Genomic DNA, 23290 nt, shown 5'->3' on the forward strand with positions numbered 1-23290 from the left:
GGTTACCGGACAATTAACGACCAGCAATCAACTGAAAATCGTTTTCTCGTCTATTAACTTCGACTTTCCTGCATGCGGACTATAGGCAATTTGTACTTGCTGTTAAGTTATTTAAGAGAGAGAATTGCTTTTAATAATTTCTTTGCGAGATAAGCAAACGTGCGCAATTGAGCACAAACATATAGTACGGACATTTTATTAGCTGTTTTACCGGCACCTTGACCTAACTGACCTAACAGATGTTCGTAGAAATGACACGTATGCTAATAGGTGACTGTGCAACCGTCCGTCAATACGAGTTTGCGTATAAAAAGAAAGTAATGCCGCTTCGGTAAAGATGCCATGTATTTTTTTTCTCGCGCGTGTTTTTCGCGTTATTCATAATGGATTTCGATGACTCGATCATCGAGTGAATAATCGCACTGATAAGCGATTTTTATAGCGCTCCTCCGTGCGACTAGATAAAGCGCATAGAAATGAACAAGGTAAAAATTTTCCACGTGTTCGTATTATGTGATAGCATATCGATTAATCGCAAAATTAAATTGTCAATAAAAATTAGTAGCGAAAAATCTGATAAGAAATGGCTTATCCGTGAATTCGACGTTATAACGTTGTATTACTTTGAAGCGCACGTTGCAATCATCGTGAGCGTCTGGATAAAAATCTCGTAGCTCTGTGTTCCGAGGCGTTCGTTAAAATCAAGGCAAATATATAAATAAAAATAACGCTGGCTCGTTTGTATTCGCAAAGGCGTTCGTTCAAATCGATGCAAATATAGCTAGATAAAAGAATTTTTATACCTTCCTCCCCCTCTCTGTCCCGCAGATTTGTGGGGAGGGGGCGGGGATAAATTCAGCGTAAATTCCTGCGATGGTACGCACCGAAAAATTCGTCATTCGCGCGACGAAAACGAGCAAATGCAGGAAGAGAGCTGAGCGAGCATCTCGCATAAAAATGTGCATATTACCGTATACGTACGGCATAAATATCGCGTTGCTAAATGTGCCGTCGCGGTTGAGCGGGTTTTAGGGAAACAAAGAACACAATTCCCGCGACCCCGCGTCTCGTGTTTCTCCGTTCGTGCCTACGCGAACGGATTCGCGATTCGACGTCGTCATTGTGAATTTGCGTTTCCGCGGCTGCGAATCGTTCCTTCGTGACCGTCCACGGAAATCCGACGATTCCGACGAAATTTAATCGCTATTTGTGAGAAAGTGGCAAGACGGAAGAAGAACATCAGAAGACTGTTTTACGAAAAAGAGCTGAACGGAGGGTCGAAAATTTTGCGGATCGAGAAACGACATAAAAATTCGACGCAACACGCCAATTGATTTAGGGACACAACGTGTAAAAATTCAAGCCGAGGCACCCGGGACCAGGGGAGAATTTAATTTCCGGTGAGAAAGAATTTCATGATACACACGTCGTATTATTATACCGTGAATGGTATTGGACTTCATAGAATATTATACATATCGTGATCCAAACGACGGAGAATTTGCATTAAGATAACTTGCGCGGCTTGAAACTGCAAAAATATGTAAATCGCGATCGTTTATCGATCCTCGCTGTTAATTACGTTTGAAACGGAATTCGCGACTTCAGTGCTCGTTATGGGAAATTGCGCCGAGTAATTTCAGCATCACGTGCCGTATAATATAACTCCGTTTTTACCTAATGTAATTGAAGGTGTATATCTATTTTTTTTTGTAAAATACGTGTATTTTCTAAAATGTTTTGCAATTGTTATAAAATTTACAGTTATATGGATAAATGTGAAGTGTTTCCCGTGAGTGTAAAGTAAATACTTTACACTATAAAATACTTTAAAGTAAATACTTTACACTCGTTTTCTCTTTATCTATTATCAGTGAAACGTGTTTTATCTAGATTGCATGGCGGGATGTGACAGAAATATTGCAATTTCGAAGAATTGTGACGATTATACGATGCATAATGCGCTCACTGTACATGATAAAATAATTTAAAAAAGTTACAATTCCTCGAATAAATTTTCACGAAAGAAATCTATAAATTTTCAACATATCGCCAAATTGGTATTAAAAATTTTACAATAGTTCGTAACAAATAGAATTCAGTTGTGCTTGGGCGAAGGAAAACTTTCGCGACTTGAAGAAAATTCCGAGGGAGGTCCCAAAGAAAATTCACGTTAACGTTTGTGTACGTATTTCTAAGAAAACTTCTGTCAGCCGGAAGCCATTTTCTACGAGAAGAGAGCCTCAAGAAGCGAACGGCGCTCACTCTGAGACGGCGAGAAATTGGAATATTTATGTAAAGTTCTCCACACTCTCTCTCTCTTATATTTGTTTCGGGATACTTCATTTTGTCCGTGCAATATCACGTTTAAGTTGCAAGTGAATCGCTCAATATTGATGTACATACGGCGTGCATAAACTAACTTGAAATGTAGATAAGAAAAGGATTTGCAGATTACAGTCGCGCGTTTATCTGAGAAGGAAACTGTGTGTTTGTCGAAAGTTGGAAAAACAACACGGAGATGTATATGCAAAGCGGAGGAGATAAGTATGTTAAAGCCCGTTATTTCGCTCGCAACCTTGAGATGATTTCCTCGTCTCGAGGCAGCCGGTAGCGTTTACCGTTAAAAGGCGCGCGACGGGAGGCGCGTGCCTTAAAGTCAGATAGCTGTACTTAATGCAGTACGTGGAATATGGAGCTTTCTTATCGCGAGCGATTTACACGTTTAGCGTGTTGAATGGGCGCGACGCGGATATTCGGCAACAAGCGGGTCGCTAAACGCTATTGGGACACGTACCCTAAGATCGGGCAAGAGCATTAGCGTTTTAAGCCTTTGAGCTGTTGGATGAAACCATGCGCCTTCTCGGAATTCTAATTCCGATGGTATTAGTTCCATTTGGAAGGAGATGAGTACCGCTGAAATAGTTTTGAAGCTAAAGCACTAAAGGGCTCCAAAGGCTTACGCGAGAATGCCGACGTCAAAATCAGTCGGGGGCTGCGAACTCAATGTTACATTTATCCAGATAAAGGTCAGTTATCGGATATAGGAATATCTTTATGCGAAGGGATATTTGGATGACGTAATGATTGTATAGCTTCCAGATCCGCGGAAGGGTTTAATAATTTCAACGCTGTAGGGAAAGCCGTGAGAATACAATTAATTTATGTTAATATCTATTTTAATGTTTATCACATTTACATCGAAGTAATTCACATTACAATATTTCCGATTATTCGTGCATATTTTATGTAAAATTCAAAATTCTATAACATTTATATACTTTGTTTTATTTGGCCACTGTAAAACGAACACGTATGAAACGAAAAATTCTAGATAGCTCATAAAATATAAAATAAACTAAATTCATCATTTAATATCGAGATCACAGAAATATTAAAAATTATAATCGATACATAATATATAACATTTAAGACGTAATTACATCGTATGAAGTAGATTAAGGAATATAAAGTAGATTATGGAATAATTTAAATGCTTAAAAATTAAGCCGCGCGATATAACATTCCTTCTCGCTCGTAAGGGAAAGTGGCGGATCCACGAGGTTTCGAGCGCAGAGCGGAGATATCGAGCGTAACAAGATGCGATATGATACCGGTCGCTATCGCTTCGCGAGCGAGCGAGCGGCGGCGATCGGATCCGCGATCCACATTCCGGCGATCGAGGAGAACTCGCGCGGACGACTCGCGTGCGCGCGGCACGTCGGTGATCGGGAAACCGTGAACTTGCACGTTAGAATTTGTGCACGGCTTCCCCGCCGCGCGAGGGAAAACGCGCCTCGACGGCAACGGCGACGATGACGGCGGTGAGTGCGTTCGCGGCTCAAGGTCTTCACGAACTTTCCGCCGAACCGGTTTCCAGCCGACGACATTAGACATACGTGACTTTCCTCCTCCGTGAGTGCGCGAGCGTGAACTTCCGCGAGGTCGAACCGCCACGGCTCTCGCAAGCGAGCTCGCCGCGAATCGGGTTTAGCGCCGGCAAGGAACTCGATAAGGAAGAGAAACCGCCCTGAATCCCGAAAGGTATCAAGATTTTTCGCTTTTAATCGCGCACGTTGGAAATGACAATTTTTAGTATCAGCTATGAATTTTAATTTAATCATTTACGCAATTGATTGAACCGAATTGAAAAGAGAAACCGTTTATCTCTCCAGTGATTTATTTGGAAACGTGATTGGAGATCTTTTTACACGATGCAAATTTCAAATCGTTAACGTTCAGCAATGAATTACATTTGTAATAATTCTATTAGTTCATATAACAATGAAATTTTCCTCCGATTGCTCCGTTATTATTCTTCGTTCTATGATATAAAATTTAAATCATGAACCAACCGCGCATCAAAATCATGTAAATTAATATCACTTCGTGGTGTTTGATTTGTATAAATAGAATTTCTCCCTCTCGCTAGATCGTCTCAATCATGCCTTATCAGTCTTATCACGTATAACTTTCCCGTGTTCCCCAACAATTTTTCTCTCATCCTCGTCAGCCGTTTCCTTCCGCCTCCCCCCATTTTTTCCTCCAATCGTGCAGCGCAAATAAAGGTGTGCCTCGTTCGCAAACGCGGGTGCGTGACTCGTTCCGTCAATTTCGTGATTAAGGGGAGCGCTAAGTATCGCCCTAGATTTTTTAATTAAAGGGGCGTAACCCGCGCCTTGACGCGGTGGCACTGCGTTTACGCGATCGCTCACGACGATTCAGTGTTGTGGGTGACCGTGTTTCTCGTTGCCGATGTGTTACCGCATCTCGACGATCGGGAGGAACCCGCGGGGAGGACCCGTAATTAACGGTGTGATTTCGCACCGTGTGTGCGCGCGCGTGAGCGCCGCGCGTGAGTCGATTTATCGTCGTAATTTTGAAATGGTAAACGAGACCGCGAATGCGACAAGCGGTTACGCAAGTTGTGCACTTCATTAACAATAGTGCTCCGCTCTGTTAGCGTCGATTTATGCGCGCTCAGGGACGACGGGTGCGATTTTGCGCGAAAATCACGGCGCTCGTGCAATTTTCCGCCGCGACAGCAAGGTGAATAGTGAGGAATTTCATACGGCAGCAAATATATTTGTTCGTCGCTCTTTTTATATTTTTACATTAGATTACACTCAGATTTATACGTAGCTGTTTATCGTATGTGTTTATCCATTGTTCATTTCGTTATTATATTACATTAATTATATTATTTGATTTATATGTGACATTTATCACGCTATAAATCACTGCCGAGTTAAATCTTTCATCTGTCAACGTCCCAAGCGGAGCATCGTCAACAATTGGCGCGCTCGTTCGCGCGTGTCGAGAAAAACATGGAAAATAATCGCCGTTAATTTCTCGAAGGTGAAAAAAAGGAGGTGACGGTGAGAAAAATGGGAGTAACGCGGGTTTCTTGCCGCGGCGCGGCGGCGGTCGCGCGAAGGCGAGCGCGATTCAGAAGCCGGAAAGTGCGATCGAACGCGCTGCAAGAAAAACGTCATAAAAAAGATTGGATTATTATACCAGATCGGAAGGCGGAAAACCGGATTACCTTGAGAAGCCGGCGTAAAGCCTGGCACCTAAATATATAGGTGGTGCACTTGCACGCGTGTGTATGGGCGTTACACTACTTGCTCGCGAAGCGACGATGAATTGATTGATGATGCTACTTCGCGTCTCGAAAACACGGTGTCTCGAATCACTCGCATTAACGTCCGTGCCTCTTTATTTTATTAAATTCTATATAATATATATTATACTAGCCGTTTCTCTCGTTTTCCCCTTATTTCTTTCGCGCGATCATTAAATAACGACGAAGTTAATCTCGAACTCGCTAAGGCGTCGAAATTCCCGAGTACAAATGAAAGCAGAAACGCGCTATCGCTTCCATTCCCCTGTCATTCCGATAACGACGGAGATACGGGTCCCGCAGAAATTTCCGACGTCGTAATTTATAGTAACGAATTTTAACATTCACGAGCTTGCTGATTCTCCTCGCGATTAATTCCGCGATTTCGCCAACGAGAATGGAATTCTTCCGAATGCCTCCTCCGGAAGAATGACGACCCTGTTGAATGCATTCGTTAAAAGCACGGAAATCTCGCGCGCGCGCGCACGCGGATACGGTATGACTCATCTCGAGGAGGTGCCCTTATTACGAGCACGAAAGTCGATCGATCTCGGTGCCGGAGATCAAACTGTCGGGAGAGCACGCGGGGAAAACGCGCCGGGCATGCGCTCGCAACAAATCACAGATCGTTGCGAGGAATTATCGCGGATCGGGTACGTGACGGTACGGAGGCATATACGTGCCTGATCGCGGCTCGCTCGTTGTTTGGCCGTTAACGTCGATCGTAGTAGACGTGCCCTCGAGGTAGACGTGCACGCGCGCTGCTAATAATAGGCAGGCCTATCAATTTGCGCGCTGTTTTGACTTCTGGTCCGCGAATTCGATCCGGTTACTCGAAAACATGCATGTTTGTTCCGCACTCGCTCGCGTTTGGCCGCGAAACGATTCAATTTCCCATCAAGTATTCTCCTCTTTGCATTCATTATTCGAAATATTTGTCGCCGGCGTTTGTTCCGAAGAATCGTGTGCGCAGAGGTAAAACGTATTTTGTATCATCGATCTAATTAACACGTTGCCTGCCTTATAGCGAGTTTTGTGTGTCTTTTATCATATACGTCATGAATTTTCATATAAGTATAATACAATGATAAAATATTATGTAACTTGATTAAATAAGACCAAATTCTCATGGGTAGGGTAAACTCGGGTAAGATGGCCATAGAGGAAAGATGGCCATGTTCATTCGATGTTTCATGAAATCATGACGAGCTAGATTGAAAGAACATAGGTTGGCCATCTTACCCGAGTTTACCTTATTGCGTTGAATATCACACTTTTTACTTGACATTGTTATCTAGCTAATAGCTAATAAAAATTTTATAGATGGCATTTATTTTTGTTAAATTATGGCCAGGTTGGCAGTTGAGGCTCGCAGACTTAATCTAATATACGAAGCTCTTTGTTTTGTGTAACTATTACAAGAAAATAATTCGAACGAAAAGGTGCACGCTAACACGTGTCTAATTACAAACTTAATAAATAAATATCTTAACGAAATTCTTAACTTAAATAAATATCAAAACGACTAGTTAATAATATGACGAACTGCTCTTTCGCACAGCAGAGAAACAGAATTTACTTTACTATTTATCACGTACAAACAGAAATAAATAAATTTCTTATCTATAGGGCAGCTTGCACGCTCAGAAGGTTCTTGCTAGGTGTTCACACTGGGACAGTGCACTAAGGGAAAGAGAACTTTCATGCGTGCCGATTTCTTGCTAAGGCCAACCTACCCTACACTAGAAATAACTTTTGACTAAGCAAAATTACTAAAAATACCTTAAGCCTGTTCTATTTAGCTGAACTTCTTGCACGGTTCGTCTGTTATCTTTTTCTCGTCACGTTGGAGGGAAAAAGAAAAAAGATGAGATGTGCGATAAGTTCAGCTAAAAAGAACAGGTCTTTTATTTCAAAAATCTTTTACAAGCGTTTTAAAATATTTCGATTGCGCTAGTCATGAATTGTCATCATTATGTGTTTATTAGCGGTTGATGTATATCTTACAAACATTCAAAGGTGAATTGGAAAAATTAGTCGCGTAGAAGATTGTGATAACGTCACCGCAATTTCCGGAACGACACACAGTCGCCAGTTAATAACTATTAATTCAATCCTTCATACATATCTTCTAGAACGGAAATTGCGTAAAGAAAAACTGCTATCCGAGCGAAAATAAAAATGCTTATTCCATTAATATTCGTAAGAGTATAAAAGAGTATTTATATAATAAGAAACCCTTTACTTTTCCGATGTTACGTGCGGGGGCAATTTGTATGTGTAATTCTACTGAAATTTAATTTGTCGTCATAAAGGGATCGGCGGCTGACGGAGGGAGCACGAAACGACGACGCTTTCGTGTCGATGAAAAGGAGATAAAAGGTTTCGTCACGATGAAGTTGACGAGAGAGGCATATTGCAGCGAGATCGGCGCGGCTTTACTGCGAGTTTATCGTATCGGGGAGATTTATGTGTCGGGCGCGATAAGTGAACGCGAACGCTCTGCCTGCCATGAAGTAATTATGAAGGAAACCTATTAGCGCGCTCGATCTCACAATCCACGTATATCCGAAGGAATTAGCGCCGGTTTATTTCGCAAAAGTGTATCTCACGACGTTAATAATCGGCGATAGTTACGAGCTGCACGAATCCTCTCTATAATCATCTCTATAATTATCTCCACATCGGTCATTCTTGCGGATATTCAATATAACTCGGATTATCGCGGCGGAGCGAAAGGTCGCGATCGGCTGTTTATTAAAATTAAAAATTAAGAAGATATCTGAATACCGAGAATGCCAAAATATGCAGGAGCAGTGAAAAAATACGTAAATACGCGTGTTCTAGAGGTTACACTTGACTGAACTCGGTAATTGGTATTCTGTAATTAATATCGTTTCCGTGATTGCCGCTTTGATCCCATCTTTCGGGGGGAAAACAGTATTTCGATTGGAGGTCTCGGCGCCGACGTCACGTACGCGAGAACCTCTCTCGCGGACTCTTTTCATTCAGCTTTACCCGATCACGCATCGTCGTCGCATCGATCGCCAGCACCGGCTCGCACATCGCGTGCACCACGGAAGCGTATCGCGATATAAATAATTTAGCCGGACTGTCGCTTAAGTGAAGACGCCCGCTACCGTCGCGCACAATGTCACTCTTTATCGCGCGTACGAGAAATCTTTAACGGCGCGCCCGATTCGCGTTATCATCGTTATCAGGGATTAGCTTAAATCTCCGCGTCTGGCTCTATATGCGGTTGTTTCGCGCGATTTTTCGCGACCGATCGCGATGGCAGGGTGAAAATTACTCGTCCGCTCGGCCGCGCGACGTAATCTCGCCAATTTAGCATATGTATTAAAACTAAATTGAATCGCGCGCGCTCGCGAGAAGGCGGCGATCAATCGGCTTCTACCGATACGGGGTATATCGGTGTAACGCAATAAATTAACCGCCTTAATTAAATGCCGAAGATTTACGGCGGAAGAGAGCTCGCGCTCTCGGCCCCGGATAACGGCGCGACGTTTATCGGGGACGTGCGATCGTGTTTAACGAAATAGCGGTAGACGCGAAGCGAGACGAAGTATCGGCGATCGCGATTTTACTCGCCTCCGCGCGTCGCGGATTCGTCGCGGTCGACGAACCCGGTGCCAAGAGGGTAAGAATGTATATCCTCGATGCGCCGCGATATACGCATGATTCATCGCGCTTAATTGTTGTATATCGAACAAACGCGGCGACGGCGGTGACGCGCGCGAAGGCGAATGGAAGGCGAAAACGTGCGTTCCAGTCCCTTCATGGGGGGCAATGCGTGAATCTCGACGCGGTGTTCTCGGCCCAAAGGATGGAAAACGATCGTTAGGTTCAACTTCGCGATCGAAATTAATCTTCGTTTGCCGTGACTTTGCGTGCTATTTCTCTCTCTTCGCTTTCTTCTATATAAATTCTAGAATTTTTTACTTCTCGCGAGCTTTGCTTTCGACTCTCATAAACAATAGGGCTATGATATATATTTTTCGCAGCTTCGTAACAATAAATCTATCCGCTTCGTTTCGTTTGCCCGATTTCTTTCGCGATTTTGATTGGACTCGCTCGTCGCTCGAAACGATCGCAGAAAGCGTATCCTTGACGAATAACGCGACAATAAAATCACTCAATCCCGCGCACGTTCTACGTCATATTATGCGAATTTCGTGCGAAATGACGAGGGAAAATTGACTCGCGCCGCGCCGTCGCGAATGGCAAATCGAGCCTTTTCTATACCAAATTTGCGATTTCAATCGATCGAACGACGCAGGAAGATTGTGTTTATCTTTCCGCTTCCGATATTCCGACGATATTTCAAGTATATATATTCGAAATTACTCTCTAACTTTACGTAAAAATAACAAAAGTATATAATAATATTTCTAAAGTACATTCGTAAATTGCCAACAATATAATAAACAATTAACCTTTCATTTCTTCCGGCTATAATTGGCAAACGTTGTTATTAACGTCTTGACGACGAGGAACAAAACCAATGGTCGAATCGTCACGATGAGTGTTTGCCAATTATCACTGAGAAAAAAATTTGTCAATCCCAAGAAATATTTAGTCCGATACGTTCAACTAAACATTTTAGTTAGTTAACTAAACATTAGTTGCATTAATTAATTCTTGATTGAAGAAACGAAGCAAATTGTTGAAACAACTAATATTTAGTTAACTAGCTAAAATATTTAGTTGAACGTATCGGACTAAATATTTCTTGGGATTAACAATTTTTTTTTCTCAGTGTAGCCGGAAGAAATGAAAGTTTAATTGTTTATATAATATTTGTTTTCATTTCAATATGAAATTGAAAAGTGCAATATCTTAATTGGGTCTCTGGGAATTTATGCCATAAAACTTCATAACGCCACAATAGATATTTCAATGCTGAGAGTGCAGTTTTACGGCGGTGTGCGCGCACATCCCGTACTACCATTTTCATTTTCACGAGGAAAGATCGCGTTACGATCCGCGTCACGCCGCGCGCGTCGTAAATTGCGAGAGACGCAAATTAAATAGCCAATGTGTCGCGCGGCGTTCACGTGACGGCGCCGCGGCGTCGCTTCTAACGTTTATCAAGAAGATCGTAATCGAATGATTCACCTGCAACTTACTAATAGTTAAAAATAATTTAATGACATTTTTATCGCGCGACGAGCGGCGGATTGCGCGTTAATGAGCGCGTGTGCAAGTTTGTGCATGGCCGCCACGGTTGATTCATATAGCCGTGAAAGATTCCGAGCTCCGATTTTTTCGCGAAGCTCCGTCGTTTTAAGCTTCCTGTTTATGCAACGCTGATAAGCTTCTCGGTGCCACGCGAACGCAAAAGCTTAACTTCCGTCCATCGCTAAATATTTTCTGGCTTGATGCAGCGCGGTCGAGAAATACGCGCACCACACGGAGCATGAATTAAACACCCCTTTGTGTCTCTGACTGCGGCTTTTGATATTTTTTTAAACTCGACGCGAGTTTGAAAAAGAAAAAATAATTTAAGTTACGGGGACAATTGCGCGAAATCGCTGCACGATTATATGATATCAAGGATGAGTTATTATAAAAATGATGACTGCATGCAGTGTCAAGTTATTTAAATGATATACAGCAGATCCCTATATAACATTATTATATAACGGATTTATATGTATAACACGATGGAAAAATTTTAATATTTGTTTCTTTCAAAATAAAATGAAAAATATTTTACCGTTAGGTGCATACTTAATATTCTTTTATTTTACATTATTTATAATAAACCCTCACATGCTTTATAAATACATGTTTTTATATGGATACACAATCCACGTATAATCTATGCGACTCGTATATAACACGGATTCATGTAACGAAAAGCATCCCCTGTGTTACATGAAGATCCTATAATACTGTGTTCGTATTACGTTATAATCGTACACTGCTTCTCTCGGGACGTATCTTATAATGATAAACTTCTCTAAATGCTCGACGAGATAACTTTTAATTAACGAGATCATGTTGGAGCTAATACTAAGCGAGATATGGTCTTGGCGAGAGAGTCGAGTTTCGTAGTCACCGGGCGCGCGCGGCAGATGGGACCGTAAGGCGATGATTAACGAGCGCGAATCATTTCGACGCCGAGCCACTATCAATTTCGGTCACCGACGCCTACTTCCTGAGGTGGCCGGAAGACCCGAACGGATGCGCGTGGGCTTTCCAGGATCGCGATGCCGGGCCGATCGTGGATCGATAACGCGGATAAGGATCGTCGCTCGGGGTCGCGTGCACGTATGCATGCGGCTCGGCGAATTTCTCGTTTGGAGAAAAATACGGCGTCCTTTATTGCCGCTTCCGAAATCGATCGATTTTATCGACGTGCATCTATATAGCTTGGAAAATTTCACGTTATTCATGCAGCTCGTGGCGTAAAGTAATTGAGATACACTCGGGCTCGTGCGCCGTCAATATAAACGTTGCGAGTATTTCCATTTTTGACGGAAGCTCGCGGAAATAATTATTTATTTAACTTCGGCTGCTGCCAAGAAGTGGACTTGGTTTACAATACGTTCCTTAACACACTTATCCATCCACACATCGCCCGTCAATCACAACAATTTTGACGGGATCATTCCTCACGCTATCTCGCCATTATTTATCACTACTGCTCTCGCCGAGGCTCTCGCCTATCTTTTCTCATCTCCGCTTCTATCTTTTTCCTTTATTTCTATATAATTTCCTTAATATTTTTTTTTGTTGTATCTAGTTTATCGTTCCATAGTTTATCTATTCTTTTCCGGTTATCCCTCCCGAGTTCTATGGGACGGACCTAAACCGATTCTTTATACTGCTGCACTCCTCCACATAGTGTTTCAAATTATCCCTTTCTTCCTTGCAGAACAAACACATTTTTTTCTCTTCCCCCCACCAATACATGTTCTCCGATTCCATGTTACCACATCTCAGCTTTATCAGGGCTCTGATACTATCCCCTTCGATCTGTTTTATCTATGTTTGCCCTCCTTAGATATTCCGGTCTATTTCCGTCTCTCTCTAACTCTTTATACTTTCTGTTTTATACTTTGACTCTATTATATTATTCTCTTCCACTTGCCTCTGTATCTCTCAGTCTCTTAATTTAATCTTTTCCTCTAAGTTCCTCCCTTCTCTCCTTAACAACTCGACTGCTTCCACCCCCCACCCGTTTCTATTATAGTACTTTTCTCTCTTTCTACCATATCTGTCTTTCCATTTGTTTTTCTCTTTCTCTATCCAACATTTCTTGACCCATCTGCTCTCAATCTTTTCCTCATATTCCATTGCCCTTCCACCCCATCCTATCCTAAGCTTTCTCAATCCCAGTTCCGTTGACATTAGGTATCTTGGAGTATAGAACTTTAAATCGAAAACCCATCTTGCATAATCTAGCATAATTTTTTCCAATTCCTTTTTTTCTTCCCATCTTCAAATTTCCACCCCAGGAAGCTCGCGGAAATAATTTTCACGACGAAGACTCATCGAGCTATTTAAAAAGTGAACGTTGGAAAAAAAAAATTTATTAAATATGTGCAAATAACTTACAGAGAAAAATCGTGCGGTAAAATCTGGATTTTCTGTTAAATTTATCAAATGAAACAAAATGGAACGGAGCAGACATTGTATATCCGAAAACATTATTAAAATGTTCTTTGTTATAGATTGCAGGATATTATATTACGTTTATTGAGCCACCAAAATTCGCTTCCGATCGATTAAGCTTATTATGCTCGACTGACGATATTTATAAAGTTGATTTATTATTCATGCGATACATAGGCATCTCATTAGTCGGGCAATGTCGTTCGTCATCGATGAATCAATATATCCGAGTCGAGTGGAAAGTGAAATTGTAATGTAAATGTTTGTACAGTCAATGTTCATTGCTTTATTACAAATATTTGAATTGAGCTGATAGTCATTGCCTTTGTCGCAGATACGTCTCTGTTTTTGGGTAACTCGCTTTGCTGCGTATAATGAGCTCGTTATTTTTTACTGTTTACAATCGCAAGCGTTTGATATAATAGCTGCTACTGCGCAAGAATTGATATTGCGATTAGTATCAATTGCCAGCAACTGTACGAGTAACAATAAGTTGGTTCTTTTTTTTTATATCTTTTTGCGAACATCGCATAAGTCGCGTGATGATCATTATCGTTTCGTTATCTTTTTTAACAATCTTATTTTTAAATATACTTCTTTTGGAATATACGTGTCCTTTGTTATAAGAATAACATTGTAAATAAATGATATTATGCTATCATATCGATATATGATGATATTATGCTAATAAATTATATTATGCTATAACTTTCAGAGAGGTATGTGTATTTTATATATATATACACATATCTAAAGCGTAATGTAATTGAAGATAGCAACAAAGTTTCGACGTTGTGCGCAACGTGATTTGTTAAGTACGGAAAACGCGGCTGTCGGGGTGTGTTAATATTCGCGAAGTTATAACAGAAAAGTTCCACGGGGCTGCCGTACACACCGCGCCGTTTCCACGCGTCCGGGGCGCGCTGAAAGAATCGAGTGAAAATTTCCGCGAGATAACGGCGCGATCCGTTATCACGAACTTTCCGTATATATAAGCGCGCGGGCTTTACGGAAGGATTGCACGGCAGGCGTGGGGGATCGGCGTGTGTTCGCGTTTTAAAAATAGCGATCGTGTTTGCGTTCCCGCGATCAAAGAACTCCTACGCCGCGCCCGGCCGTTGATGAGTTTTCCTCCCCTGCGATCGATGATGAACGGATGGTTGGCTCTTTGAGGGAAGTCGATAATTAAAAACCTGTCGCTTCGACGATGGGAAATCGTCGAGGGGGAGGGGGGCCTCGCGGATTTTACTTCGTTTCTCGCGATCCGGTGTCCTTCGTGACGTTTCCTCTCCGTCGTTTCGTGATTCCCTGCCATCCATTTGATATCTTTACCGTCACTATTTGTTATTCGACGCGATCGTTGACACCTATCGTTATCTGCCCAAATTTTTTACTTCTTACACGTTAAGTAGAAATATTGCGTAACAGACTGTGCTCCCCCAGGTGTGTTAAATGACGTAATAATAAAGTCTTAAAATTATGACCGTATTCCAAGTCACACACACGTCTTCAATTGGACACGAGTTGACGCTATTTATAGTACTAGCATCTGTGAAATTGTTAACCGTGCATCCCACGATAGAATTTTCATTCTTCGCACGGTATAGCAGAAGTGTCGTTATTCTTTTAATTAAGTTACGGTCGATTAAGCTGCGGTCACTGGATGAATAATTAGTGTCATAAGTGAATTGACAGGTGAATTACAGCAGACGTCTTCAAGAAAACCGTATATAAGTTTTATTGTAACAAAATGTCGTAATTGCAATTGCGTTAGTTATCTCACAATTCAAAAGAAATTGAACCAACTTTGTTTTTCCTCTCTCCTGAAAATTGTGAATTTTTGGAGTTGTAACAGTATATTATTCTCGGTGTGCGATATAATGACAAGATATTGTACAATATGACAATATAACTGCATCGTGGCTTGAAGAGCGCGCTTAACTTTGTTATCTAGCTATTTGTATCGTTGAAAATTTTATATTAGATGATATTTATTTTTTACAAGCGTTTTAAAAAACTTTGCCGATCGCGAACGACCACAATTGACAGCTAACGAGCATTCGTATTGACCACGGCCGTCGAATCGAGCATCGAGCTCTTATCGCGAGCGACGGCGGTCGGTCCTACATCGGAAATCACTTCTATCACGCTACGCATTGTGTGGGGAAAAAGTTAAAGCCGCAAAGCCGTGTATCTCTTTCCACATCGCATCGTACATTCCAATTATGCCCATTTACGTGACGACGATTGCGCGTGTATAGCGACGTAATTATCGATTAAGTGATATTGATAACGGTGCTAATTGTCATTTCTGTGTTACGCGCGGTTATCCTCCTATTTTTCCATTGCTTTGAAGTAAATAAATCCCACTGCACTTTATCTTGGACAATTGTGTAAACGTTTGGCGTTCGAGTCGATAATACGGCTATATATGTCGGCGGAACACAAAGGCGCGAGAGACGTTTATTACGCGACTCTGCATCTTTCTTAAGTCACGGAGAGTGCAGGGATTTTGCAAGCAGAAATCGCGCGCATCATGTGATTTCCCAATGCTGCGCCGATAATTCCAACTTTAAGATTGAATTATACCGCCCGGCTGTGTTATAACAGTCGAATATCGCATGCCGTAAATTATTCTCTCGCGGCACGAAAACACTGTTACCCATGTTTTCCTACTGAAAGTAGTTTTAAAGCCCGTTTCCCCGTTCGCTTTTCATTTAGAAGCGTTTGTCTTGTATTACGGGGAGGGTGACCCAGTTGTAACGGTATTACTTTTTAATCGAAGTCTCTTCGGTCAATGCGGAATCGATCCTCTTCGACGCGACGTCTCACTTCTCGTCGCTATATACTTCCCGCGCGGCTACCCCTTTCAATTATGCAGAACTTCGTTAAACGGAATAAAAAGGAAGCAAATTTTAAGACTCGATCGGTCGTAAACGGCGTCGTGCTTCGGAGAGTTTTCTTTGAGGGGAAATCAATCCCGCGGATTACCGGGAAAACTCGTGACCGGAGAAACACGCGCGGCGAAAAGAGTATCCTCTCGTCTTCCTGCGTGAAAGTCGTCGAAATTATCGGCGGTGACTCGCGAGTCCCGTTCGGCGTTCGTTCGCCGAGAAGGAGGCGTTGACGCAAGATCGGTCACGAGGAGGAGGCCGACGACTTCTTATTAGTCGTTTCTTTCCGTCTTTCGATAATAGCCGTCCTGTTCGTTCCCTCCCTCCCCCCTGTCGATTTCACTCGCCGCGCTCGCGCTGGAAACCACGGGATCACCCGCGGTCCCGTTGGCGACCGGAATCTCCGCGATTGCTCAATTCGGACCGCCCGGTCCCCCGGTGATGTCGCGTTACGAGCTCGGGTTGCGACACAACTCGAACGTCGAACGGGGAAGAAGATGCGAGATAGGGGGAAAGTCGTCCTCGCCGGCGCGGCGTATAGCACGCGCTATAAACTGGATCGTGAGATAAATGAGATGCGATCCAACGAGCGATAGCGCAGCTGTTGCTGTACTTGCTATAGTTGCTATTGAAGGGAGATGAAACGGGGCGGAGCGAACGTGTACCTATTTGCAGCGACGAACGCTCTCTGCCATGCCGCTGCAGCGCTTGAATTTACTGATCGTTATTTTACGCGATATAAAAATGCTAAATGTTTATTTGCGTGACATAATTCTGGATGTGTGTTAATTAAACCTTATATTTTACGCGTTGTGTTAATATAACTGCCCCAGCTAGCGGAAAATTCTAAAAGACGTTCATAATTTTTCAGACGTTCTTTAGAGATCTTTTAAGCGGCTTTAAGACGTTTTTAAGACGTCTTTTAGAAGCTTCTGCTTATAGCTGGGTGCGCTGTGTGTATAATTTAAAGAAAGCTTGCCTATTTAATTTGCAGTGAGAAATTCGTTTTTAAATGCTCTCTTCAGTGCGAATTAAGATAAGGAATCAGGACTACCAGAGAGAGATTCAATAACTTTATATAGTTCTTATTTTCGAGAGCTCAGAATTTATTATTACAAAACGGATACCAATAGTACAGATGTTTACTTGTTTCCGAAGACCATTGAAGTCGCCTAATGGGAGCGCATATAGTGGTACACGCGCTCGCGTGTTGTCAGTACGCAAAGTTACAGAATAACTATCGGAACAATTTGTAGCGACCTCCGTCATAATCAAAGGTCTCCTTCCACTCCCGTTTCAGGTGCTGCACGCAACCGAGCCCCGGTCGACCAGCCTCCGGGGGACCATGAGCAGGTCCTGATCGCCGAGACCAGTCGTGGGCCGCGAAGGGATGGACGCGGCAGGTCGACGCCATCAGCAGGAGAAGAATCACAGACCCGAGTATCGATAATAAGAGCGGGAGATTGACCATCGGTCAACCGGACAGGATTGCCCATCTAGATCTTCGCGTCTCCTCGTCACCGCGATTGGACCTGGAGGATGAGCATCGCGGCCATCGCCCGCAAGAACTGGGCGCTGCGCCTCTCGGTGGTGCTGAACGTGTGCGTGCTGCTGTACGTGTGTGCCCACATCGGCTCGTCCGGGCCGTGGATCGAGGAACCGCCGACCAACTGGGCGGCGGCGGCGCCGCTCCAGTCGGACACCTACGGCGGCGCCTTAAACGACCTCGTCAACGGCACCCAGAAGGTCGGCGCCGCCGCGTCGTCCTCCTCATCCTCGGCCGCGGTCGTCGGCGCCACCAATAATGCGGCGCCGACAAACAACGGCGCCGGCCGTCCTCCCAGGATCAGCCTCGTCACCACGACGCCTCCCAACGGAGTCAAGGCCGAGGTCCTCGACAAGCCGCAGGAGCACCGTAATCAGACGGTATTCACTCCTTCCGTTTTCCACCGCTTCTTTCTTTTTTTTTTCTCTCTTCTCTCTTCTCATGATCCCTCTGATTCCTTCGATCTTTGAATGACTCCTGACATTTAGATTAATCATTGTATGCGGCTTGTCCAATTGCTAGAAGCGGTCTATGACGATAGGAATGAAGATGTAATCGAGAATTAATAGAAATCGGGAGATATACATCGTAATTAATTTGTATCAATAATAATAGAGATAGAAATATTCTCATTGGTCTTATGCGATATTTAATGAAGTAAATTATCGTTATTCTGTATCTAAACTCGTCGAAAGAGGCGGTTCGAGATGCATCATCGGGTATGTCGATAGAGGTATTCAGGCTTGTAGGCGTTCGCCACCGCGCGCTATTCACGGTATTTCCGCCGCTTTCCATGCAAATTTCCCCCTCGAACGGCGATTAAACTTTCTCTCTCTTTTTCTTGTCCTCGTCTAGATGAGGAACGGCACGACGAGCATCGCGCGCGAACCGATGAGCCTGAGGGACGCCGTGCCCTGCCACGAGAAGTCGACCGAGCCGAGGCGGGCGCAGCGCGGCGATTACTGGGTGCTGTACAATTACGTGCCGATGAGCATGGCGGTGAGATGCTGGGAGAGCGTGACATACACCACGCACGCCGACTACACGTTCCTCGACAATCTGGAGCCGCTGCTGGAGCGCTGGCGGGCGCCGATATCGATCGCCATGCACGCACCCGGCACCGACTTCCCGGCGACCCTCGACGCCATCAGGTACTCGAGGAACTGTGGCAGCCCCCTGGTCCCGCAGCTAGTGACCTTTCACGTCTTCTTCAGCAGCAAACACGTGCCAAAAGTGGTAAATAGACGGCCCAAGATTGTCCCTCGAGTCCTTGAATCGACGTGTTCCTGAATCCCTCTCGAGTTCCGGATACACCGCGAGCATCTGGCAAATGTCCTAACTTGATATAATGCATTAATTCCGATTAATCGTTTTTCAGCCTGTCACTGAATGCACCGCGTGTTCACCAAATCCTTCCCGAGAGTTCTGCACAGTCCTGAATCTAATTATCTCGCAAGTATCGAGTACGCTAATATGATACGTTGATCGATATTCCGTATTTAGAATCTCAAAAGAATCACGCTAAAGCCTGCGATATTAACATTAACCCGTAAGTGCTCAGCTTTGTATATATGCGCAGCGACTTTTCGGTGATCTGTGTGCTCTCCCTTATGAAATTCAAACTGAAAACATGCTCTGCACATCTGGCCTTCTTTGGCCTTTCTGGCCCTTCTGGCTCTTCTGATCCTTCTGACCCTTCTTTCCTTTCTGGATGGGAAGATCTAGAAGGGGAAAAATATTCAAAAAATATTCAGAATGTTACGAAAAATTGCGTATTTAAGGATCAAATTTGTTACGCACAAAACAATTATTAATGTTACAATTGCTATTAATCTTATACTTACATTCGCGAAATTATAAGAATATTTATTTATATTAAATGAGAGATCTTTTAGACCTTTTGTGGCGATTTTTTCTTATCAGACAAAACAGGATTCTTTTCTTCGGTATCATTTTCTACAATTGTTGGCCATTTCACGGAAAAAATCAATAAGTTATTCCATTTGTTAATGCCAAGAACTACGACAAATTAATTAAAGATTCGATATCAGACTGCGATAATATGTTTCTCGAATGTGGTGCGTGCACGAATCTACCTTATGCATATGCAATTCGTCCGCGAAGGGTATTTAGCTCGTACCACGAACCCGGATTGTTCGTTGCTGTTATTGCTGTCTATTTGTAGTGTAAGCACCTCGGGTCTAACGGATACGCGTATCTAGACATCGTAAAACAGCCTCGCGGTTTCCGCGTGCGGTTTCGTTCGCGAGGGACGAAGCTCGCGTGGCTCGCGTTTTGCAAACGAGTCTTTAACGTAATCGCGATTACAATCGGAAACCACTTGTCCTGCATACATGAATATCCTGTCGTTCACTAGCATTATATTCCTTCCCTCGAAGATGCCAACAAAATGCAATGTTCTCTCTAGCTTATCTCACAATCTAATGATACAATTGACGATATTAAAACATAAAAAAATATATATATGTATAAAAATATGAAATATTAAAAAGCTTTTATGCAATTACGTTAGTAATCTTGCGAAACTGTTTCGCTCGAACTTGAAGTTTCCTGATGTTGAAGTTTCCTTTTCAAATGCTCGATTTTCGATCCTGTCTTAGATACCGCCGTCGGAGAAGATCGCCTCCGACACGTACAACTGCTCGCTCGGGGCGCCATGGGTGAACGTCAGCCTCGCGAAGATGTACAAAAACGAGAAGAAGCTGCTGTACCCGGTAAACGTGGGCCGCAACATAGCGCGCGAGTCCGCGCCCACCTTCTACGTGTTCCCCAGCGACATCGAGCTGTATCCCAGCCCGAACCTGCCCGTCAAGTTCCTCGAGATGATCCGCAAGCGGGATCAGCCGGCTCTCTACAAGCCCAATCCCAAGGTCTTCGTGCTGTCCATCTTCGAGGTGGACGAGAAGAATCAGCCGCCTAACAATAAGACGCGCCTGGTACGTTTCGCGCATCGCTCGCCGGTCCGTGGTCCGTCAGGGGCAATTAAGCACGCGCGAAAGAGAGCGCGACGAGGCCGACGGTGTGTCCGACTGTCGTGTCGTTAATAGCGCGGACGCGCGAGGGTCGACGGCGAATCAATGGAGCTTCCTTTGACCGTGGACCTTGATACGTAGAATTAGCGTTGCTATTGTCCGGCCGACGTGCGTGCGTATCGCACGGCACGGCACCGCGCACAATACACCTTTTGTCGTGTTCATATTCAGAACTAGCGCGGCATAACAGAGACCGATTGTACAGATCATCTGCGTAGCGTTTCTTTTATCCTTTTTATTTGTTTCTCAACGTAGATGAACGGTATGTCGGAGGTCGAAACGTCACAGATCTGATAACGCCCAGTAACTCATTTTTATCCTCACAAAACGCTCGTAATCGGAACGGATATTTTTGGGAACGGAAACGGATTTGTTTACGTGCATCTCGAACAACTCGTTGCAAAGCGCCGTTTCGACGAATCCATGTAAATTTGTAGATACAGATGCTGAAAGCGGGCACCGCCATACCCTTTCATAAGAAATTATGCTCCGGCTGCCATAACGTGCCGAAAAGTAAAGAATGGCAGGAAGCTCCAGAGACGGAGGACCTGCATGTGTTTCACGTCGGCAAGAGGACTGGCAGCTTCGTACACTGGGAGCCGATCTTTATCGGGACCAATAACGATCCTTTTTACGACGAAAGGCTCAGTTGGGAGGGAAAGAGCGATAAAATGACGCAGGTAAACATTACCTATCCATGCAAAATATCTAGAATAAGAATGCGACGCAAAAAAAAATAAAAAATTGTTATTACCTTGAAACATCAATGGATTTCAGAAAAGATAATGATGTATTTTAAGTATAACGTATAATTTAGAATGATAATTAAGCATTAATATTTCTCTTTAACGATATAATTAGACAATATATATGTATAAAAAGTTAAAAGTAAAAAATTCTACCATCTTTTATATTATCTGTTCTATTATATTGATAATTTCGTCAGCAATCAAATAATCGTTGGCGAACGCTTGCAGGGTTACGCGCTCTGCGTTCTCGATTATGACTTTCTCATCCTGGACAATGCCTTCCTGGTGCATCGGCCCGGCATCAAGATCTTCAAGAAGGATCCGCATCGCGATATGCTCACCGCCAAGACGAACGCGCTTATCAAAAAGATCATCATGCCGGAGTTGAAGGTGTTGTATGGCACGAGGAAGGGCTGCGCCGTGTAGCCCGTGGAGTCACGGGCACGACGGTGCGTGCTTTACAGATGCTCATCCATACGATGGAATCATCTGCGACCCTCCCTGTCGTCTGCATCGTCGTCGTCGTCCTCGTCGTCGAGTTTCGTCGCGCAGCAACAAATCGCCCGGATTCGCAGCAAGCTGCGATTCGCTCTGGGACCCCGGGATCGTGTTCACGTGCGCGTCGTCCGACCCCCTCGCGAGTGGGACCCGAAAAAAATTCGCTGCGATTCGTAGAGAACACTTCCCCTTCTCTCGAATTATCGCCAACTCAACGGTGCCGAACGAACAAATTATCGCATAAGTACTCGGTGAGTTTAGAGTAACAACATTGTTTCACGGACGCGTCGTGCTCGCGTGTGATAAGCGCGTCGCTTCGCTATCGCGATCATCATCGATCATCGTTGCCATCACTCTTATCATTAGCAGCGTCGGTACTAGTGTCTTACGGGAAACGTCGAGGCAACGTGAAGAGACAAGGATTGCACGAAAGAAGTAATGTACGTCGCAATGTTCAAATATCCTCTCGGTGGTAATTCTCTAGTTTTCGTAAAAAGATACCTAGTGCATAGGTAAGGAGTCGTACCACGTATTGTTTTTGGATACGGTTATATTTTTAGACACCTGTGCGTGCAGGTGCAGGTATAAAGTAATACTGTGTAGATAGACAGTAAAACGTATCTCTTTGAGTACTTAAAATTAGAAAATGCTACATTCGCTCGCGTGACTGCCGAAACTCAGTGACCGTATTGTTTTCTTTTGGTATGTAAGAATTAATTGTATTTATGTAAAATGTTCCTTGGTTCTTTTTCTTCATAAATATATACGACGTCGCTTCTTATTGCGAATACGACTACCAAGCCGTGTCGACTGAACTAATCATTCGCAATCTGACCCGATCACGTTCCGCCGTTCTGTTACCTTCGTTCGCAAAAACACACGATTATCCGTCACGATCGAAACGGGATACTCGAATGGGGTCCGAAAGTATGATGTTATCGGGGTGGCAGTGTGGTCTTGTGATAAAGCGACAGACTCGTAACTCCGAGGAACCGGATTCGAGTCCACCTGATCACAGGAATTTTTATATTCCAAACTGCACCCCCCGCACGAGTAGTGGGGCTCGTGCGGAGAAACTGGGCTATCTTTCGGAGGAGAAATTAAATTTGAAATTGGTCGTCAAGCTTGGGGAGCTTGGGAGTTTTGGATCAAAAATGAATTTATTTATAATTTATATGCCTGTGGGTGGCCTGTGGCTAGAGGTACTGGACGTACTGGACTAGAACGTAAATCGTATCGCGATGGAGACTTATTACAGCTTTCCACATTTTCGGTCTGGATATTAC

The 23290-nt window shown here is 43.7% G+C and overlaps 1 protein-coding gene across 4 annotated transcripts; it reads left to right on the top strand.

Moving 5' to 3' along the window:
* The first annotated feature begins 1157 nt into the window (after positions 1 to 1157).
* LOC112467840 (beta-1,4-glucuronyltransferase 1) lies at positions 1158 to 22785 on the top strand. Of its 4 annotated transcripts, none has more exons than XM_025036714.1 (6): positions 1158 to 1400; positions 17459 to 18084; positions 18560 to 18940; positions 20326 to 20661; positions 21195 to 21437; positions 21735 to 22785. In XM_025036714.1, exons 2-6 carry the CDS (start codon positions 17698 to 17700, stop codon positions 21930 to 21932), a joined length of 1545 nt encoding a protein of 514 aa, XP_024892482.1. In that variant the 5' UTR covers positions 1158 to 1400; positions 17459 to 17697; the 3' UTR covers positions 21933 to 22785. The 4 variants fall into 4 exon arrangements, with proteins under 4 accessions (XP_024892482.1, XP_024892477.1, XP_024892497.1 ...); XM_025036709.1 differs by lacking the exon at positions 1158 to 1400 and adding an exon at positions 3666 to 4044; XM_025036729.1 differs by lacking the exon at positions 1158 to 1400 and adding an exon at positions 3666 to 3824.
* Positions 22786 to 23290: the final 505 nt, after the last annotated feature.

This window comes from Temnothorax curvispinosus, unplaced genomic scaffold (genome assembly GCF_003070985.1).
Source record: "Temnothorax curvispinosus isolate PA1 unplaced genomic scaffold, ASM307098v1 QBEX01001698.1, whole genome shotgun sequence".
In the NCBI taxonomy this organism is placed as follows: Eukaryota; Metazoa; Arthropoda; class Insecta; order Hymenoptera; family Formicidae; genus Temnothorax; species Temnothorax curvispinosus.

Excerpts from the sequence above, each read along its gene's own strand:
- LOC112467840 (XM_025036714.1), top strand. The coding sequence starts at position 17,698 with ATGAGCATCGCGGCCATCGCCCGCAAGAACTGGGCGCTGCGCCTCTCG. Across the intron at positions 20,662-21,194 it reads CTAACAATAAGACGCGCCTG|ATACAGATGCTGAAAGCGGG; the intron begins GTACGTTTCGCG and ends GTAAATTTGTAG. Across the intron at positions 21,438-21,734 it reads AGAGCGATAAAATGACGCAG|GGTTACGCGCTCTGCGTTCT; the intron begins GTAAACATTACC and ends GAACGCTTGCAG.